At 46.0% G+C, this 20,176-nt stretch overlaps 2 protein-coding genes across 6 annotated transcripts in view; one reads left to right on the top strand and one right to left on the bottom strand.

Annotated features, from left to right (window-relative positions):
• Positions 1-7,399, top strand: part of PFDN1 (prefoldin subunit 1) — a 67,757-nt gene extending 60,358 nt beyond the window's left edge. Inside the window, exon 4 of the mRNA XM_053566490.1 lies at positions 7,021-7,399. Within this exon, the coding sequence (XP_053422465.1) occupies positions 7,021-7,104 (84 nt within the window). The 3' untranslated portion in view covers positions 7,105-7,399. The remainder of the gene's footprint in view (positions 1-7,020) is intronic.
• A 1,391-nt stretch (positions 7,400-8,790) lies between these two features.
• CYSTM1 (cysteine rich transmembrane module containing 1) overlaps positions 8,791-20,176 on the bottom strand; it is a 138,516-nt gene continuing 127,130 nt past the window's right edge. For all 5 annotated transcript variants that reach the window (XM_053566495.1, XM_053566496.1, XM_053566493.1 and 2 more), the window contains exon 3: positions 8,791-9,269. In XM_053566495.1, coding sequence (XP_053422470.1) covers positions 9,163-9,269 — 107 coding nt within the window. In that variant the 3' untranslated portion in view covers positions 8,791-9,162. The remainder of the gene's footprint in view (positions 9,270-20,176) is intronic.

Below are 20,176 nucleotides of genomic sequence, written 5' to 3'. Positions count from 1 at the left end.
TAAATCTCTCAACCAAATGTCCCTACCCATTCACCTGCCTATCACTTAACATGATTTACTGGCTTGTGATTATCCTTTTAAGTCTAGGGTCTGCAGATGGTAATGATTCTTTGGATGAAGCTTGATCAGTGCCTTATGCATTAGAGCAGTTGCTGCTGGCTCTGTGCTTAGCCATGAGTTTTCTTTTTACTCTGTCTTTCCCAGATTATCTGATAGAGCTTTCTCTGGGACTTACATGAAGCTGATGTACCTGGATAAATTTACCATTGGACATGTCTTTGGATTACTTGTACCTGTCTAGCTTCAAATCCCTGGTCAGTTTTGCTTGTTTCCCCCACCTGTGGAGTCATTCCTCACCCCTGCAGAGCAGAGCACTCTGCACTCTTAGGGCTCTGCACTGCTCCTGACCTACAGCTCTGCCCATGCTGTCTTACTTCCCTTTTTGACATCTCTGATTGTGCCCTCTCATTGCCTCCATTTTATTTTTTTCCTCGTTTTTCCTGTCTTCTTCCACATTTCCCCCTAGTGTGCCAAGACATAATGTCTCCCCAGCCTTCAGTAAATTCCTGGCTTCTTGCTAAACTTGCCCCTGTGGGCAGCCGGCACCCAATGACCATTCTATGGTTCTTCCAGTTGATTGAACATGAGAGTCAGTGCAGCTCTTGGGTTTTTAATTTGGAAGTCAGGGGACAGAGGTGAGAAGGGCTCTTAATTTTTTGATTAATAATAGAGCTTGAAATTGGCATGGTCTGCAGAAGCTGGAAGCTATGAATTCAGCAGAAGGGGCAAGTAAGGGGCCAGGATAAGTCAAATTCAGAGTCAGAACCAGTGACTTGGGGCACAGGATCTGTGAATGCGCAGCTCTCATAGAACATGAAGCACAGAAGGGAACCGGCTTTGTCTGTTGCCCTCCTAGCCTGGGTTGGGAGGAGGCAAGCCAGCCTGCTTTTATCTGCCATGTCTTCCTTCCCTGAGCTCCTTTTTACCTGTTGTATTTGTTTAGTATTAAAGGTAACTGTTTACTTGAGAAAGGTTCTGTGGCTAAAGTAAAAGTGGGGTGGGGTAGGGGTGTGAGGGACTCACTGGTATTGTCCAAATCCTCCTCATTTTACAAATGGGAAAAAAGAGGGTCAGAGAGGCGAAAACATTTTCTACATCCTAAGACATGACAGGAAAAAAAAATACTGATTTAGAGGAGAGCCAGAAACAAAGTTCCTAAGAAAAGAAGAAAGTCTATGGAGATACTGTCACAAGATGAATTACTTCAGGAGTCTGAGAGATTGTGTCACATCAGAAAAGTTCTAGGGACTTGCGCTTCTTTCCTTTGTGAGACAATGAGAACGAAACACCAGCCCCTTGGTCTGACTCCCAGAACAAAGAATGTCAGCCTGGGGAGCAGTAACTCCAGCAATGTTGTTTCCCTGGCTGTGCTGAGTCCCACAGGAAATCTCAGCAGGACAGGGCCCCGCAAGAATGTCACTGGACCCAGCACTTTGTGGTTTGATGCCACTAGGGAAATTTCCTAGGGAAAGCAGTCTGAGGGAAATTGCTCAGCAAGATAGAACAGCGCTGCGGTAAGGACAGCAAATGCCTCCCTGGGACCAGCAATGCTGGTGGAAAACATGGTTCCAAATGCCCCGTGGAGCTTTCACAGTAGTCCTTGTCCCCTTGTAGCTTCTAGCCATGTTGAGGCTGTACGGCAGTTTCTCAAGAGTTTCAGAGTCCAGGACGTGGAAATTGGGATGGTTTATTTTCTAGTTTTACAAACTGACTTGTTAAAGCAGAAGGGCCTATCCCCAGAAGGGACTTCCTGGGCCTGTTCTGTTCATGGGAACAAGGCTTTAAAGGTCCTGCTGGGATAACTGAGGTTTGAATTTTATTTTATTTATTTTTTTTTTGGCCGGGGCTGGGTTTGAACCCACCACCTCCGGCATATGGGACTGGTGCCCTACTCCTTGAGCCACAGGCGCCACCCTGAATTTTATTTTTTATTGTAAATTGATCAATTATAATTGTATAAATTTATGGGGTACAAAGTGAGTTACAGTTTATAAATGTAATAATTAAATCAAACTAGCTAACATATCACCTCAAATGCTTAACATGTTTTGTGGTGATGGGTTTGAGTTTTAAATCTATGTATATCATGGTGTAGAGGCTACAGGGCAATGCCTAAAACTGATACCTTGAAAGAGAATGGTCATTTTCTGCCCTTGTTTCTTCTGGTGGGTGTTCCTCATTTATTCATGTTGAAAGCAAAACTAAAAAGAAGCAGTGTGCGTATGAGTACAGCAGTAAGGCATCAGTTCCTGCCCTAAATGTACTTTATTCAACAAGTGCTGAGTTCCTATAATGTAGCAGCCATTCTTTTGGATGCTAGGATTATGTCAGGACAGAACAAAGTCTTGCCCTTGTGGACCTTTCCTTCTCATGAGGGAAGCCAGACAGACAATTACTGTTTTACATGGTGGTAAGTGCTATGGAGAAAAGCCAGGCTAAGAGTAACAGGGAGTGTATGGGGCAGCATGTAAGCAAGAAGGCCTGGCAGATAAGGTGACATTTGAGAAAGGCCTAAAGGAAATGACGCAGCAGGTAATGTGGAAATGTGGGGAAGAGGGCTCTGAGAGCATGGCAAAGGGCAGAGACCAGGGAGGAACATACCTAGAGTATTAGGGGAAAAGCACATGAGGCCATTGTGGCTGCAGCTGAAGAGTGAAGGCAAGAATTGTTGTGGGTGATGTCAGACACTCAGCTACGAGTAGTTGGAAAGTACCATGGTCTGAACATTTGTTTCCCCCCAATTCATATGTTGAAATCCTAATTCTTAAGGTGATAGTATTGGGGGACAGGGTCTTTGGGGAGGCGATTAACTCAGGAGGGCAGAGCTCTCTTAGGGATTGGATTAGTGCCCTTATAAATGAGCACAACACAGTACCCGAAATGAGGGATGCCCCAGAGACAGAGTCATCCTGAGGCTCTTCTGGACCCAAAAAGCCCTATCCTGCTGTAGCTCTGACCACTTTGAATATCAGCAGCCTGGGTAACTGTCTCTAAAAGTTTATAAGGTCGGATCATATTTAATCCCAAAACAATTCTGGTAGAATTGACCCAAATGAGGCTGGCAGAGAAGATAAAGAAAATCAAGAACCAATGATTAGGTCAAACTTATTCTTCCTTCAGTCTCATGGCTTGTTCTTAACACTCTTAGTCAACAATTTTGTGAACCCCAGTCTTCCCATTTCTATAAATGACAACTCCATTCATGCAAATGCTCTGAACAGCGGTTCTCAACCTGTGGGTCGCGACCCCTTTGTTCCATTTGTAACAATGTGGCCATTAAGAAGGTTGAGAACCACTGCTCTAGACAAAAACTGTGTGTCATCCTCAATCTTTCTTTCACATCCAACATCCAACCAAGCAACAAAACCTGTTAGCATTGCCTCAGAATGTGTCCAGAATCTGACCCTAATGAGTAGAGCGCATTCAGTGCATTGAGGTCTAAGGCAAGATGGGGTCCTTTGAGTCCAGAAGAGCCTCTAGATAGCCTCTTGGCTCTAGGACCATCATCCTTCATTTCAGGTATTGTGTTGGTTTCCCAAGCTGCATAACAAATTACCACAAACTGGTGCCTTAAAGGAAGAGAAATTTTATTTTTTACAGTTTTGGAGGCAAAAAGACCAACAAAATCAACATGTTACAAGGCCACGCTACTTCTGAAGAGTCTGAAGAAGAAACCTTCCTTGCCTCCTTTAGCTTCTGGTGGTTGTTGACAATCCTTGGCATTCCTTTTCTGGTGACTGTATCACTCCAGTCTGCCTCCATCAGCACAAAAACACGCTGTGTGTTTGTGTCCCTGTTTTCTTTCTTTTTTTTTTCCTGAGATAGAGCTTCAAGCGGTTGTCCTGGGTAGAGTGCTATGGCATCACAGCTCACAGCAACCTCCAACTCCTGGCTCAAGCGATTCTCTTGCCTCTGCCTCCCAAGTAGCTGGGACTACAGGTGCCCACCACAACGCCTGGCTATTTTTTTGGTTGTAGCCGTCATTGTTGTTTGGCAGGCCTGGGCTGGATTCGAACCTACCAGCTCAGGTGTATGTGGCTGGCGCCCCAGCGGTTTGAGCTACAGGTGCTGAGCCGTGTCCCTGGGTTTTTTTTTCTATTTTTTTTTTTGTAGAGACAGTCTCACTTTACTGCCCTTGGTAGAGTGCCGGAGCCTCACACGGCTCATAGCAACCTCCACCTCTTGGGCTTACGCCATTCTCTTGCCTCAGCCTCCCGAGCAGCTGGGACTACAGGAGCCTGCCACAATGCCCGGCTATTTTGTTTTTGTTGCAGTTTGGCTGGGGCCGGGTTTGAACCCACCACCCTTGGTACATGGGGCCGGTGCCCTAGTCAGTGAGCCATAGGCGCCGCCATCCCTGTGTTTTCAAATGGCTTTGTAAGAACACTAATCATTACATTTAGTACTTACTCTAATCAAGTATGATTTTTATCTTAGTTACATCTGCAAAGACCTATATCCCAATAAGGTCATATTTACAGGTACCAGGATTACAACATCAGTGTATCTTTTTGTCTGATACAATTTAACCTACAACAGGTACATTGGTCTAGGTTAATGAGAACTTCTGTGCTTAAATGTGCTTGAGTATGAGACACCTTTTGAAATATACTCAGAAAACAGGTTCCCATCTATTGGAATTATTTTTAAAGAAATGCCCATTAAGTTTATTTAAACTAATTAAAGATTTAAAGATAGAAGCTGAGCACAGTGGTGTGCACCTGTAATCCCAGATACTTGGGAGGCTGACATGGGAGAACTGCTTGAGCCAGGAGTTGGGAGACCATCCTAGGGAATACAGCAAGATTCTATCTCAAAAAAACAAAAACAAAAAATGATAGATAAGTTCATTTATATTTTTTTGTTTGTTTGTTTGTTTTTTTTGGCCGGGGCTAGGTTTGAACCCACCACCTCCGGCCTATGGGTCCAGCGTCCTACTCCTTGAGCCACAGGCGCTGCCCTCATTTGTATTTTTGAAACTTAAAGACTTCATGAAAATAGAAGAAGGAAAAGATGTTAAGAATTTAAAAAACGTTTTTATAATTTTTTTTCTTAGCAATACATTCCAAACCTAGAAGAATAAAGAATTTTTAAAGTTGAATTTGGCCAGAGGCCTGGGCAGTAGGGCAGAAAAGCTCTTGCTGATGTTCCAAATTTATGATTTTGCCAGCTGTGGTAACAAGTTGGCAGAGATTGACTTCAATAGATCAGGGTCCCTGGGCACTGGCTGGCTGTTGCAGAAGGAGAGGCCAGCTTACTGCCCTAGCTTTTCCCCTATGTTCTTGTGGGGCTGGAACCCATACAGTGCCCAGGTGGCGAATGGGACTATCAAGCTGCTGCTCCCCTCTGTGCGACACCCAGGGCACATACATTCTTTAGTGGTGTGTCAGGTTCCAATATCTGCATCTTTTCAACTCACCATAGGTAAAGTCTAAGAGTTGTTTATTAAAGGAAGTTTAAGTTCCTACTCTATCACAATGATAGGACTTTAATCAGCAGTGTGATTAAACAAAATTCCTTAGCAACAACATACATTTGTGGCCATTGAATTATCATGGCCACTATGAATTTCTTGCTTCTGTTGTGTTGTAAGGAACTGTGTGTACACAGTGGACAGATGGGAGATGAATAAAGAGACAGGGCTCTTTGTATCCTTAGGGAAATTTCAACTTAAGAGTTGACAAACAGGAATCAGAGGTTCACGTAGCAACTGATAAAGGTTTATGTATGCCATAACCTTTGGCTTCTATAGGAAAAAGCCCCTCAGTGTATTAATAACTATCTGGACAGAGAGTGGGCTAAGTTAAGAGGCAGGGGTATGTCGTGGGCTTCAGAGAGGTTTAATGGTGAAGGCCTCAAGAAGAGTGGGATTCATTTTGGTTTTCCCATCTCAGAGTTGGGGGTCAGACAGTGGCTGTAATACCACTTGGAGCACAGTGGTGTGTACCTTGCCTACCCTCTGCCCTAAGTGTCCCCTGGCTTTCCTGAGTCAAACTGAGTCTCCAGCTACTTGGGTGAAGGGAGTGGGGGTAGGAGGGGGCACCTATACCGTCTGAGCCAGACTGGGCACTACTGGCTCCAATGTGGCTTAGACTGTGTGCACCCTGGGATGTGATAATTTTAAATATTCCTTCAGGCCATGAATAGTATTCCTTAAAAAGGGAGCTTTCATTTCATGTCTGTTTAGAGGGAAAATAGCCACAACTATGTCCTCAGGACAGGGACCATGGTAAAGCCACCATACTTCTGGGGTGAGCAGAGGGCAAACAATGTTACAGACATCATTTCCTTTGACTAATCTTTTATAATCCTTGTCCAGATGTGGCTCCTGGAAGTAGTAAAAGTTCTTTGTGTAAATTGAGATTTTTAATCTAGGATCCAGATGGGGTAGGAGGTAAACTTCCACAAGGTCTGTTTTACACTGTGTGTCACCAGCCTGGATTCCTGGCAGGCAGCAATATCACTGGAAAAGCCGCTTTCATCCTGACTCATCCGCCTCAGGAAGACATATGCTTCAACACTGCAGCACTCACAGCAGCCTGGTCTTGCTAACCAGAGGAGTGTGTGCACCGTCCCCAGTGGCTACAGGCGCCTGGCCTAGGCCATGGAAAACCGTGAAAGGAGATAGTCTGTTACAGGGCAGGAGCTTTGTCCTGGAATTTCCTGGCTTTTATCTGTCTGGTATAATAACTTCATGTACCAAGATGCCTGTTTTCAGAGTCTACTTCCTTCTGGGGGGAAGAGCAACTCTTCTGCCTATACCAAGCCATCCCTCACCCTGCCTGTGGGCTGGGGATAGAGGAGTATTAGGACACAGGTATGTCCCTGGCTCCCTGCAGAATATGCTCCTGGAAGTCACTCATCACAAAGAGAAGCCATAATCATTAGGCATCAAGCCTGTGTCTGGCAGCCTGGTCCATTCACCCTGTTCCTAACCCTTGTCTCTTTCCAATATTGCAGCAGAAAAAATCCTACCTGGAGCGAAGCGTTAAGGAAGCTGAGGACAACATCCGAGAGATGCTGATGGCACGAAGGGCCCAGTAGGGAGCCTCCAGGGGAAGCTCTTCCTCCTGACCCCTGCTCTGATGGACATTTTATCTGGATGGCCTAGCAACCTCACATTTTCTACATCATCCTGAGCCCCTTTCAGATCCTAATGCTGTAATTTTCGCCCTGGCTCTGCCTGCCACCCTGCCTAGGCACTCTTCTCTTCTAGGATGAGTCACAAACTCTTAGGAGAGGGAAGGGGGGGAGCCAGGACAGAGAGGGAAGCTCTCCCTGAACTTACCACCATGCACACTGATCAGACCAATAAAAGGCCTCTGTCCCATTCTGCTAATATGCTTTTCTTAAGCTGAGGAACAATGACAGAATGAGAGGCAGTGGCTATCGCCACCTCAGCTCCTGCTCCTGCTCCCTCTGCATTGGAGTCTTTCCTTCCTTGGGGAGTGTGATCTTGTCCTTTTTTCTCTCCCTGTATCTTTAACTAAACCCTCAGCTTATGGGCCTCTATGTATTTGTGGTATACAGATGAGGAAGAAAGCAAGTTTAAGTTCACAGCTGAATGTAAGTGAACAGAGTAACAGTCCCTCTAGTACCTTCTGCCTAAAGATTCTTTTCCCTGCTTCTTTCTAAACATTCCAAAGGAAAGTTCTCTCCTTTTGGCCAACATTGTAAGATGGACTCTATAATCCTGAGGCGTCCTAGAGGCTCAGGGACAGTGAATGATGTGCTGAGCTGACTTATCCCAGCTTAGGAGAGCTGATTATCCAATTTTAAGGGATTTTGTTGCAAGCCAGTTGTTTAAACATAGCCATTATCAAAGATTATGTAAATTTGCAAATTATGTAAAAACAAGGAAAATAAATATTCAAAACTCATCCCCTCCTAATTATAGTACTACATTGACGATTATCCAGTCACAATGAGGTTAATAGTATTGTGTCTTGGTGATGAAAATACCACCTAATGGTGCATTCCTGTGCTTTTCTTCCCAACTCCACAATCACTGACATGATTGAACTCAGTGGCATGGTGGGAGCATTTATAACTGAATTAGGAGATACTAAAAATCATGATTTTTTTTTTGGAGAGAGAACTGGTAGTTAAACATTTAGAAGCACATCACTGCTTCAGAGGGAAGGAAGGTAGGCAAAATACACAGGGAGCTGCAGTGCGGGTTGGGCCCAGCACATTGGGTGAAGGAAAAAAAAATCTGACTGACTTGCTGCTATGGCAGCTCAGCACCACCCTGTGGCCAAAGATGAGATGAGTGATGCAGCTGACTAATTTGGAGTGAGGGCGTGGGAGGGGACGGCAGGAAAAGAAAGCTTCTGGTCTGGACCCTTGTGACTGGATTCCCAGCCTTCCAGGGAGCAAGGCCTAGTTACCAAAAGGCTCTGTTGCTAGGCTCTGGGTAAGGCAAGTACAAGCTGAAGTGGCAAATACTCCTGCCTGAGCCCATCTCTGACAGGGACAGAATGTTAGCATACCAAGGGGCCCTACGACCTGAAGGACACCTGGTGTCAGAACCTGCCCACCTTAGAGCACCCACACTGTTTTGTCTAATGGCAAAATGATGGGCTCCTCCTCACATGTTGGACAGTGGCCACTAGGTGAGAGATCCTCATTTGCCTTGGCAGATGAATAGTTAAAAACAGTTGAGAGTCCAGGAGATGTAGAAACAGACTCAGGGCAGCTCAAGTTATATCTGGAATAAATTTAGACAAGTGAGATTTGGACAAATTTATTGAAACATAGAGTGTTAGCAGAGAAAAATTATTCCATGGTGTGTTACATTTTGCCACTACCTTGAATGTATAATTTAAAATCATAAATATATATATCATAACTAAGCCTTTGGCCAATAAAAGGAATCATTTAGCACATTTGTTAAAGATTGATAAGAAATGCACTTCAAACATCAAAAAGATCAAGTCACTGAATTAAACACCGGCAACCCCCACTAATCTAGAATCCCATAGTGTTGAAGGAAGAGGTTTCTGTGCAGAGCTAGTCATTATTACAGCAGTCAGAAGACATGGGGGCAGGCACACCTACAGGAGGTGGCAGCAGAGTGGCAGGACAGAAGGGCTGGCCTGGTCAGGTGAGCATGTCCCAGAGACAGCAGCAACAGAGAGCAGTCCAGCAGGCTGTGAGGCAGGTTGATGGTCCCACATCATCTCTTCTTTGGTCTTCCACCACATACACTGGAGGGGGACGGGGAGAAGAGAAGAGGGAGAATGAACTGGGGTAAACCTCAGACCTGCAAAGTGAGCTTCTCTGGACTAAGGGGGGGGGCGGGGCGGGGGGGGGGCTACAGCAGTGGAACCCTCAGGCAGACTGGCGCAGCCTTTTGGCTCCTGTCATTGATGATGATGAATGGAGGACGGTGGCTCAGCTCATCAACTCCTTTCTCTCCCCCTCCTACCACTGCATACTAAGGACTCGCTCTTCCTCACAGGGACAAGTACTAGGGAACTTACAGAATGACTCCACACTAAAGCAGAAGGTGGCGGCTAACACTACTTGGTTTATAGACCTCCATCCCATGGGGAGGGTATTTCTGGGGGGTATTTCTTTTTTTTTTTATTGTTGGGGATTCATTGAGGGTACAATAAGCCAGTTACACTGATTGCAATTGTTAGGTAAAGTCCCTCTTGCAATCATGTCTTGCTGGGGGGTATTTCTTTAGATATAGTTAGTTAAGCCACTTCCCAGGAGTGAGAGGAATGGGAATTAAAATCTCCTAAAAGGGGGCTTTAAGCCCTAAAAGAATAACCAAGAGCCAGGGTTTTTCCTGCTTGAGGAATACACAATTTCAGAATGAGCCCCCAACTTCTATACTTAGTCACAAAAAGGCAGAGATAAAAACTGGTCCCACAGGACAGGATGGCTGAATGGAGTTGGAAATCTGAGCCCTGTTAGGACTAAGTGTTCTATTAAGAGATCTGAGTGCTAAGCAAATCCACAGGTCAAGAAGGACCCCAACCACCCTCTGCTTGTCAGCTGACTTGCGGCCAACATTAGCTGCTTTTCCGGTAAGGACATATTCTAAATGGCTGATAGTTGACCTGTGGCCACTTAAAAAAAAAAAAAAAAATTCTCAAAACAGCAGCCATCAACATCAAATTCATAAGCAGTAATGATTCTAGCTTTTTTTCTAAGTTCATGAATGCTTGAATCATAGAAATTAAACCAGTTCCTCTGGCAGTTTTCTTTTTGTATTTTTTATCTATTTTTAGGCCTCCTTTCTTGGCAGCCTCTCTCTAGAGCCTGGTGTTGTAGCTAGAATGGGCTTGGTCAGTAGGGAGCGCTTCCAAGTCCTCCCATTTTATCAGCCACCCTCCTCTCCACAGAGATGTTCCTTTTCCTTCTCTCACAGCACGGGTTTAGTCCCAGCCCACTTCATTTGGCCCCACTCAGCAACACACACAAGGCTGTTCTGGGCCCAGAAGACAACCCACTGTTGGGAAACATGGTTGGGGAAGAAGGACACACAACCTATTCATTCTGACGTTTCATAAGGTCCATTACCTCATTTAGTCCTTTTGATCATCCTGAGATACATATTGCCATCACTGCTACTTCACAGGTATAGGACTTGCAAAGTTCTTTTGTTCACGTACATATCACCAGGCAGAGGGCAGGCTCTGAACTCAGGCCTTTATGGCTCTTCTAAAACCTCTGGCAAGCCCATCTTGCTCAGGCCCAACTGGGATAGAAAAAGGACCAGGAAGAGCGAGCACAGAGGTGACTTGGGGCTATGGCAAAGCATTCTCTCATACCCAGCCAAAGCCTGCCCCACCAACTGAGCACCCCAGGCTGTGGGGTCATTGCAGCAGGAGAGCCAGGCATTGGTACCTCCATTTGAGGACTTGTTTGAGGTCTGTTCCCCAGATCTGCATGAGCAGCCTCGGGTAAGGGAAACCAAGATGCAAGGGGCTGCAGACCCCCTTGGCTAACCTTTTTCTTGTATTCTCCTTGCCAGAGAGTTGGAACTTCTGCCCTGGAGCAGAAGGGTCCCCCTCCCCTGTCAGCTCTAGAAATAGTCTGCTTGATTCACTCACAGGCCTTCCCAGGGCTTCAGGCCAGAGACTGGGCTCAAGGCTGGTTGCTGTGTGAGTGGTCCTAAGTCTCTCCTAAACTACCATTTACTGAGAAGTTCACAAGTGCCAGGACCTGTGCCAAAGGCTGTCTAGACCTGGGCTACTCCATCTTCACAGTCACCCTGAGACAAGTATCAGGACGCTCATTTCACTGCTTCCCCTTGTCCTCATCCCACAGCAGCTGCGCCCTTCTCTTCTGTCAGAACCACTGAACCTCAAGCAGCTTAGTCAGGGAAGCAAAAAAGTCCCAGTCTTTCTTCCTCCATCACCTTTCTCCTCCAGTTTAGTCAAGTTTGACCTTGCAGGGCTTCTTTTACACGACACTCTGAAACCTGGGGAAGCTGGACTTTGAGCTCATTACTCCCAGACAATGTTGACAGAGATTAGAAACAGTCAGTGGCTACAAACAGAGGACTTCAAACCAGAGGGCTACGTCAGCCTCGACGGGGGTGGTAAGTGCCCACCTTAGAAACCTGAGTCAGTTCCTGGAGCACCAAGTCCTCTGAAACTCTGATGATTTTTTCCCCTTTAACTAGCTGAGGACACAACCTCTACCCTAGGCTGCTGGGAGAATGGGGTCTTGGGGGTGAAGGTTGGGCTGGAAGTGGGAGTGATCTGTGTTTTCCTTGCTTTTCAATCACCCAACAGAGAGACTGGCCCAGGAGAAACCTCTTAAGGAAGACCTCACAGTTCCTCAGGGCACCTGCTATGGGACCCAGATGCCCTACTAAACCATAGGGTCCAATGTCCTGCACATCTGGAGCGTGCCTTCACAGTGGGAATCTAAAGGAGAACTATACTACCTGTCACAGTGGGAATCTAAAGGAGAACTATACTACCTGTCACAGTGGGAATCTAAAGGAGAACTATACTACCTGTCACAGTGGGAATCTAAAGGAGAACTATACTACCTGTCACAGTGGGAATCTAAAGGAAAACTATACTACCTTGCCTGGTAACCCATGCTTCCAGAGTCCAAGGCCATGACAACCTGGGTACCTGAAGCCAGTGGTCCCCTGCTCATTGAAGCTTAGTTGGCAGTATTAGTCACCCAGCAGGAGCTGGGGCAGAGATGGCCCAAACCCAGCTGTTCCACAGCCAGAGATGAGCCAGAGCACAACCAGGGGGCAGAACAGTGACACTGTAAGCAATTAACAGTATGCAGAATACAACTGTGCAACTTTTCTCTAAACTGAGTACTGTTGAAAAAGTAGTATTTTTTTTTTCTTTTTTAAAGAAGAAAAAAGGGGAGGGGTCAAAAGAACAAGGAGTGTGGGTATTGCCTTTCTGGGCAAGTTGGGCAATCAAGGCCCAGCCCTGGAAGAAGTGGCTGCTCAGATCAAGCTCCTTCTTGGAGATCAAGTGCCCCCCAGTGGCCAGTTTGGGGACAAAGGCTTGGCTCCACACTGGCTTCCTTTCATAAACAAGCCAAGCCACAAGGTTGACTCTCCCATTCACTTTCTAGTACCACCCTTGCACCCTGGACCCATGCAGGAAGGCTCTATAGGGATACTCCATTCCTGGGGGACTGCAGTTGGGGTGGGGTCAGGTCCAGGGATCCCTTCAGTGGCTCGCCTCTTGCCATAGTCAGTTCTTTGAACCAACCTTACAAGTCTTAGCCCCAGCCCAGTGTGAAGCTTGCAGAGGGGCAGGTACCCAGAGCTTTGCCATCTGAAGCAAGTATAGGAGATGGGTGGGGAATGTGTGGAGAGAAGTATATGAGCATACAGGAGTGATCCAGAAGCCCAGACTGGCCCAGGGAAGCCCGGGGTCTTGGATGCATAACAGCTTTGGGAAGAGCTAAGCAACTTCTGGCAGGGACACTCACCTACCTCTTGCCTTTGTGCAGAGAAGATAAATGGAAGATGCCGGAGGCATCTAGTCTCTTGTGACCAACTGCCTGTCCACCAAGCCCTAGGATCTTCTCCAGGGCCATGAGTTCCCACTACAACCTTGGCCAACAGTAGTTGCCTTGGTCCCAGGATCTAGGACTACCTGACTACAACCCCAGAGGTGATGCAATGGACAACTGGGGCTCCTGTCCTCATAGGGGCCAGGGCAGGATGACCTGCAAGAAATGTGAGCAGAGGCATTCTCTGGTGAAGGCTTCAATTCTCAATCAGCCCCATTCTGGCATCTGAAACCCTTACTTGGATAGCTCAGACTTTTAAAATGATTAATCAAGTGCTGTGACGTGATAGTAGATCCTTGCGTATGCATCTGTACCCAGTCCCAACCCAAGAGAGCTAAAAGATGAGAAGCAAAAATAGACTGGAGCCCCCCAGATGTTTCTGATGCCTGCAGCCTTCTTGCTCCAGGAAGTGAGGCAGCATCCCAATCCCTCATGGCCTGAACAAGTGATGAACACTCAGGGCTGACCCTCAATCGCTAAGACCACCACAGCCACAGTACCTCCAAAGAAGTGTCACCAGTGCCAGCTGTACTAGGGGTAGGGACTCAAAAGCCTCTGCTTGGCTGCCCTTGCCCACCTTGGGCACCTAGACCAACAGAAGGAGGCCAGTCAGCCTAATGGGAGGTTTCAGAAGATGCTAGAAGAGCCCTTTCCCTGCCAGAGGCAAGAAAGAAGAGGGAAATTTTTAAGCATTTTCCAAATAAGTAAAACCTGAAGAAAGTCATGAGATGGTTCCTGTCCCTTCATGCAGGGGCAGAGAGAACACAAAACTTGCTGAGCCTTCAGTTTGGCCTTTCTTGGATGTGTGTGGGTGGAACATTTACTACTCAGTATAGAGGGGCTGCACTAAAGGAACAAAAATGTCCTAAAGGTGGAGGCACTGTGTCCCTTGCTCAAGCCCAGTAAGCACTGGGCAGGGATGGCCAGGAACAGCAGAGGGAACCCGCCCAACTTCTGTCCTTCCAGACCTTATCAGGGCAGAAGTGATCGAGGGTCTATAGTTTTCTTTGGAGGTGAAGGCATAGTTTTCTTTGGAGGTCAAGGCAGAAGAGGCCATGAACGTCTTCCACTTAGCTCTTCCTCTGTGGGGAGGAGGAGAAGGGTCTGGGACAACTGGCATGGCATTGGCCCAGGCTCTGTAGCAGCAGCAGCCTTTGCCTGCTAAGTTTGGGTCCTTCCAAGGGCCCTACTTCCAAGGGCCTTCCAAGGGCCCTTCCAAGGGCCCTACTCCTCAGCCTCCTTTTCCTGCAGCTTCAGCTCTGGCCTTTCTGTCACTTCAGTGAAGCTGAGTCAGGTGAGACCGTGTCTCCCAAGTCCTTGTTCCTCTCTCTGGTTCAGAGTCCCAAGATACCCACCACTCTGCAGAACAGACTGGGAGCTGGACAGCCAACTCACCCACTAACCTGTACCTCCACTGACTGCTGCCCAACTGACCAACCATTCAGCCTGCCACAGCTCTCCAGACAGGGGCAGGTATTTACATGGACTCGTCTAGAAAGGGTGCGAGAGCTCGCTGACCTATGTGTGGGTCCCCACTCCAAGATCTCTAGAAGTGCAGCTTTTAATCATTTAAAAGGTCTGAGCTATGCAAGTAAAGGTTTCAGATGCCAGAATGGGGCTGAGAATTGGCTGACTGCCACTATCCTGTGAGAAAGGCCACCTCTGGACAAAACCAAGCAGCTATCCCAGAGCCAAGATCAAGCCCTTGAGAGGTGACAAAGCCTAGGGAGCCCCAGGGTAAGTGTAACATCTCCTAGATGAGCCCAGGCCCATCCCACCTCTACCCCAGGCTTAACCACAAGATCTGCTTTTACAATAGTCCTGCCACCCCCAATCAATCCTGTGAACTGTAGACTCAATAGCACAATTTCTGAACAAATAACGAAAACAACGTAGTACATCTGGAGAAGTTGCGCCAGGACTACACTGCTAGCACTTCCTGTGGCCCTACCCCTGGGCTAGAGCTGCTGGGGCCACTAGGACAATGGTTGTAGACACTGGGAGAGTTGAGAACCTCTTATGCCAGAACTGCAAATGAAACTGCTTTGGGCACTTTTTGGTAAGAAGATGATGCTCAGCTCAAAGAAGGGAAGTAATCTGACTGAGGTCACGTAGTGAATTAAAGGCAGTTCCTGGCCTGTCACTCACTCCATTCTCCTAGCCCACTGTTCTGTACACATCAAAATAAGGCCCAGCAGCCTGGCTTCAGGTGACCTGAAATGTGGCTGTGTATTCAGGGAGTGGAAGGCCTCTCTCCTCTCTGACCCTGTTCTCCCTCTAAACCCAAGGTCTATGTATGAAGTCAAGATCTAGACCTTGCCCTGTTCCTGTGTGTCCTTCAGACAGTCAGGACCCATAACCTCAGAACAACCTGGTCCAGAAGTCAGCTGGGAAGCAGAGTGAACTTCTGTCCACAGCCAAAGAATATTAAAGTGAAATGTCCATTGTCCTCCACCCCCCACACCTGCACCCTCCACATGGAGATGCTGGAGAAGTACAGAGGTTGCTGAGGAGCCTGAATGAGGTGTGTGGGGCAATGACTGAGCATGTGTCCACTCCCCTCGTGTGGAACTCAGCTGCAGTGCTGAAAGCTGACAATTCCTGGGCACATGGCTAGAGATCCAGAAGTGCTTGGCATTCTTCAGGAAAGACCATGCTATCCTATAAGGAGCTATCATTCTATTTAAATACAAGAGAAAATAAGAATTAAAAAAAAATTATGACCAACAAGAGAAGAGGTTAACAAACCAGGGCCCCAATCCCCAAGTCCCTGCTCTTGGTAGGTGGCCACACCTGAGCTGAGGCCCCAGCTCTGTTTTTCCACAGTTAAGTAACCACAGGCAAGTCACACAACCTCTTCTAGCCTCCGCTTCCTGCTCTACAAGATGGGAGGACACAGTTGTGAAAGCTGCTTCTTGAGATAATGTAGGAAAATATAATAAAGAAAAAGGTTAGTATCACTAAGACAGATCAAAAATAAAAGCTCTCATCATGGGGTTTCTTAAATAGTGAGATCATATAGTACATTTCCAACATTATTTTTCATAATTTGACAGACTACTGCCCATGTTCACCACTGAAGACCAAGGTTGTAGTGCAGCATACGCATTCCTGTTTACTGGCCCAGCCACGTGTACAAAGCTGTGTCTTATGAAACATAAAGCAGGGAGCACTCTAAGCCACAAGATGACAGGGACCAGCACATCCACAGAAATGCCACAAGCTGACTGGCTCAACAGCTTCATGTGGAGAGGAGTGCTCTGACCAGATGAGTTTATTATAAAAGATGAATGACTTACTATATAAATAGTTTTATTAAGTCAGACGTAAATAATTTTATTTTTGTAAGTGTGGAGAGATAACCAAGAACTTCTCCTGCTGGTGAGAGAAGGAAATAAACCACCAAAAAGGAATCTCAATTTCCCGAGGCAATGGCTCCTTTTCCTCATACTTTTTTTTTTTAGAGACAGTCTCACCGTATCACCGTATCAGAGTGTTGTGGTGTCACACAGCTCACAGCAACCTCCACCTTCCTGGGCTTAGGCGATTCTCTTGCCTCAGCCTCCGGAGTAGCTGGGACTACAGGCGCCCGCCACAACGCCCGGCTATTTTTTTGTTGCAGTTTGGCCGAGGCTGGGTTTGAACCTGCCACCCTCGGTATGTGGGTCTGGCGCCCTACCCACTTAGCCACAGGTGCAAGCAATCTTTTCTATCCTGAGGGAAAGAGATGACTTAGGAACTGTTTTGCATTCAGTTTGGAGTAGAAGGTAGTTTTTCTTTTATCGTGGAGTCAGCTGGAGACTTGGTGGTGGGAGATTGAAGGGCAGTAACAGGAGAGAGTACATAGGACAGGATGGGGACATAAGCAATTCCTCAGCATCCCACTATTCGCTAGAAGTCCTTTAGGACCATTGTCTCAGGCCAGAGGGAACCATGGGTATGAGCTGGGGAATATAACACTATAAAGATTAAAGGAGAGAAAGAGGTCAACAAGTATGAGAATCCCCAAAATATATGTGGGAAGAGAACACAATGTTTTTCTGGCGCTTAAGACCTGAAGTCATGATTGATATTACTATAGCAGAAGGGAAGGTACAACTATTTACATCACGATTTGTCATGAATATATCCCTAACACAGTTTTTAGATAATTATGAATAAAGCCATTATGCAAGGCAGAAGAAATTAAAATCGAGAGAAAAAAACCTGATCATGTCTAGTACACAATGGTTCTATGACCTTGAGACGGGGGTAAAGACCTCGAGGCAGGGAGAATTCTCCAGAGGCTGGCAAACAGTGCATGATCTTACTCACGACCTGCTCACATGCAAGACACCTGGAGATCAAAGTTGTGAATGATGGTGGCTGACCTGACCCAGAGCATGCAAGTTTCTCAGCATATTGGATATCTTATAAAGACTGTTCCTAACCAATATGATGAAGACTTCACCTCATTTACTGCCAAACGTCAAAAGAGATCAATGTAATCACATTCTGGGAGCTATAACTAGAATGATCACAATACAACCTATGAATGAGCAGGCTGCATTTGCGTCATTAAAGGTTATGGCATATAAGGGTGAGCATGAACAATCCCCCTTGGTCATCATCACCAAGACCCATGATGACCTACAGATTCAATGTAATTCCAATAAAAATCCCAAACAGGAGTTTTTAATAGGTAGAGATAAACTAATTCTAAAATTTGTGGAAAGGCAACAGAACTAGAATGACTAAAACAAGATTAATACAGATAATGGGGGCGGCGCCTGTGGCTCAGTTGGTAAGGCGCCGGCCCCATATACCGAGGGTGGCGGGTTCAAACCCGGCCCCGGCTGAACTGCAACCAAAAAATAGCCGGGCGTTGTGGCGGGCGCCTGTAGTCCCAGCTACTCGGGAGGCTAAGGCAAGAGAATCGTTTAAGCCCAGGAGTTGGAGGTTGCTGTGAGCTGTGTGACGCCATGGCACTCTACCGAGGGCCATAAAGTGAGACTCTGTCTCTACAAAAAAAAAAAAAAAAAAAAAAAAAAAATACAGATAATGGTAGTTAAGACAGATAATGGTACTGACAAAGGGACAGACACACAGATCAAAGGAATGGAATAGAGAGGACAGTAATAGACCTACATAAACATGGCTAACTGGTTTGACAAATATGCAAAAACAATTCAATGGAGAAAGGATAGACTTTCCTTTTTCTTTCTTTCTTTTTTGTTGTTGTTGTAGTTGTCATTGTTGTTCAGTAGGCCCAGGCCATGTTCGAACCCCCCAGCCTTGGTGTATGTGTGGTTGGTACTGTAACCACTGTGCTACGGGTGCTGAGCCATGAATAGTCTTTTCAAACAAAGTATTTTGAAAAAAATATTGGGTCTCGGTGCCTGTAGCTCAAGCAGCTAAGGTGCCAGCCACATACACCTGAGCTGGCAGGTTCAAATCCAGCCCAGGCCTGCCAAACAACAATGACAACTACAACAATAACAACAACAACAACAACAAAATAGCCGGGCATTGCGACAGCTTGAGGCTCTGTCTCAAAAAAAAAAAGAAAAAATTAGCATGGTATGCAAAAAAAGAAAATTCGCAAAGTCTTCAACCATTTAAAATCCCACATTTTATATAAAAAATTACCTAAAAGGGATTACAGATCTAAATGTAAAATGAAAAACTATAAAACTTTTAGAAGAAAACATAGAATCCTCATGACCCTGTGTTAAGCAAAGAGTTCTTAGTCCTGATAACCAAAAAAGCATGATGCATGAAAGAAAAACACTGATAAACTAGACTTCATCAAAATTAATAACTTTCACTTTGTGAAAGACACCATTAAATGGCTAAGAAGAGAGGCTACAGACTAGGTGAAAATATTTGCAAATCACATCCAACAGAGGACTTGTGTCTGGAATATACAACAACTCTCAGAACTCCAAATTAAGAAAAGCACCCAAATTAAGTGTGCAAAGAGCTAAAGAGAGACTTCACTAAAGAGGACATAAGGAGACGAAATGAGCACATGACATCATCGTTTGCTGTTAGGAAAATACAAATTTTTTTTTTTTTTTTTGTAGAGACAGAGTTTCACTTTATTGCCCTTGGTAGAGTGCTGTGGCGTCACACAGCTCACAGCAACCTCCAACTCCTGGGCTTAGGCGATTCTCCTGCCTCAGCCTCCCGAGTAGCTGGGACTACAGGCGCCCACCACGACGCCCAGCTATTTTTTTTTTTTTTTTTTTTTTGTTGCAGTTTGGCGGGGGCTGGGTTTGAACCCGCCACCCTCGGTATATGGGGCCGGCGCCCTGCTCACTGAGCCACAAGGCGGATGCCACTACGTATCATCAGAATGGCTAAAATAAAATACACTGACAATCTCAAATGCTGACAAGGATACATAGCAACTGGAACTCCCACTCATTACTAATAGGAATGCAAGATGTTACAGCCACTCTGGAAAACAGCATCAGTTTCTTAACTTGAAACATATACTGATAATCACATGATGCATGATCCAGAAATTCCACTCCTGGGTATTTACCTTAGAGAAATGAAAACCACAGTCACATAAAAACCTGTAAATAAATGTTCACAGCAGCTATATTCACAATGCCCCCAAAGTAGAAACAACCCAAATTGGTCCTTCAGCAGGTGCATGAATAAATAGCAGTACCTCCATACAATGGAAGTACCCACCAATCCTCACAGAATACACCAGCAGTTATACACTGCCTGCAAGGCAGTATCCCAGAGTGACATTTGGGGGCAAAACCTATCCAGAGCAAATCTCCCTTGACCAAATGTTCTGGAAAATCCTGAATGACCAAGGGCTTTCAATATATGAATTCCTCAGGTCTCTGGGCTTCCATAAAAGGTAAAGAGTGGTCCCTCCTGCCTCAACCACAGCAATCCCTTAGTATCTTTTCCAGACTAGAGCTGTATGTAAAGTTTCTTTTGAAAACATACGTATATATATTTGCAAAATCTGCAGTGGTGGTCATGAAAGATCTAGACTGTTGCTGCTGTTCAGAAAGGCCTTCCCAGAACATGAATAGTCATCCGCTTAGTTATCTATGTGCTGGACCTTCCAGCAGCTATCCCAGAGGAC

Source organism: Nycticebus coucang, chromosome 17, assembly GCF_027406575.1.
Source record: "Nycticebus coucang isolate mNycCou1 chromosome 17, mNycCou1.pri, whole genome shotgun sequence".
Lineage (NCBI taxonomy): Eukaryota > Metazoa > Chordata > Mammalia > Primates > Lorisidae > Nycticebus > Nycticebus coucang.
Note: the sequence above shows the minus strand (reverse complement) of the source record. Positions and strands in the feature narration are given on the sequence as shown.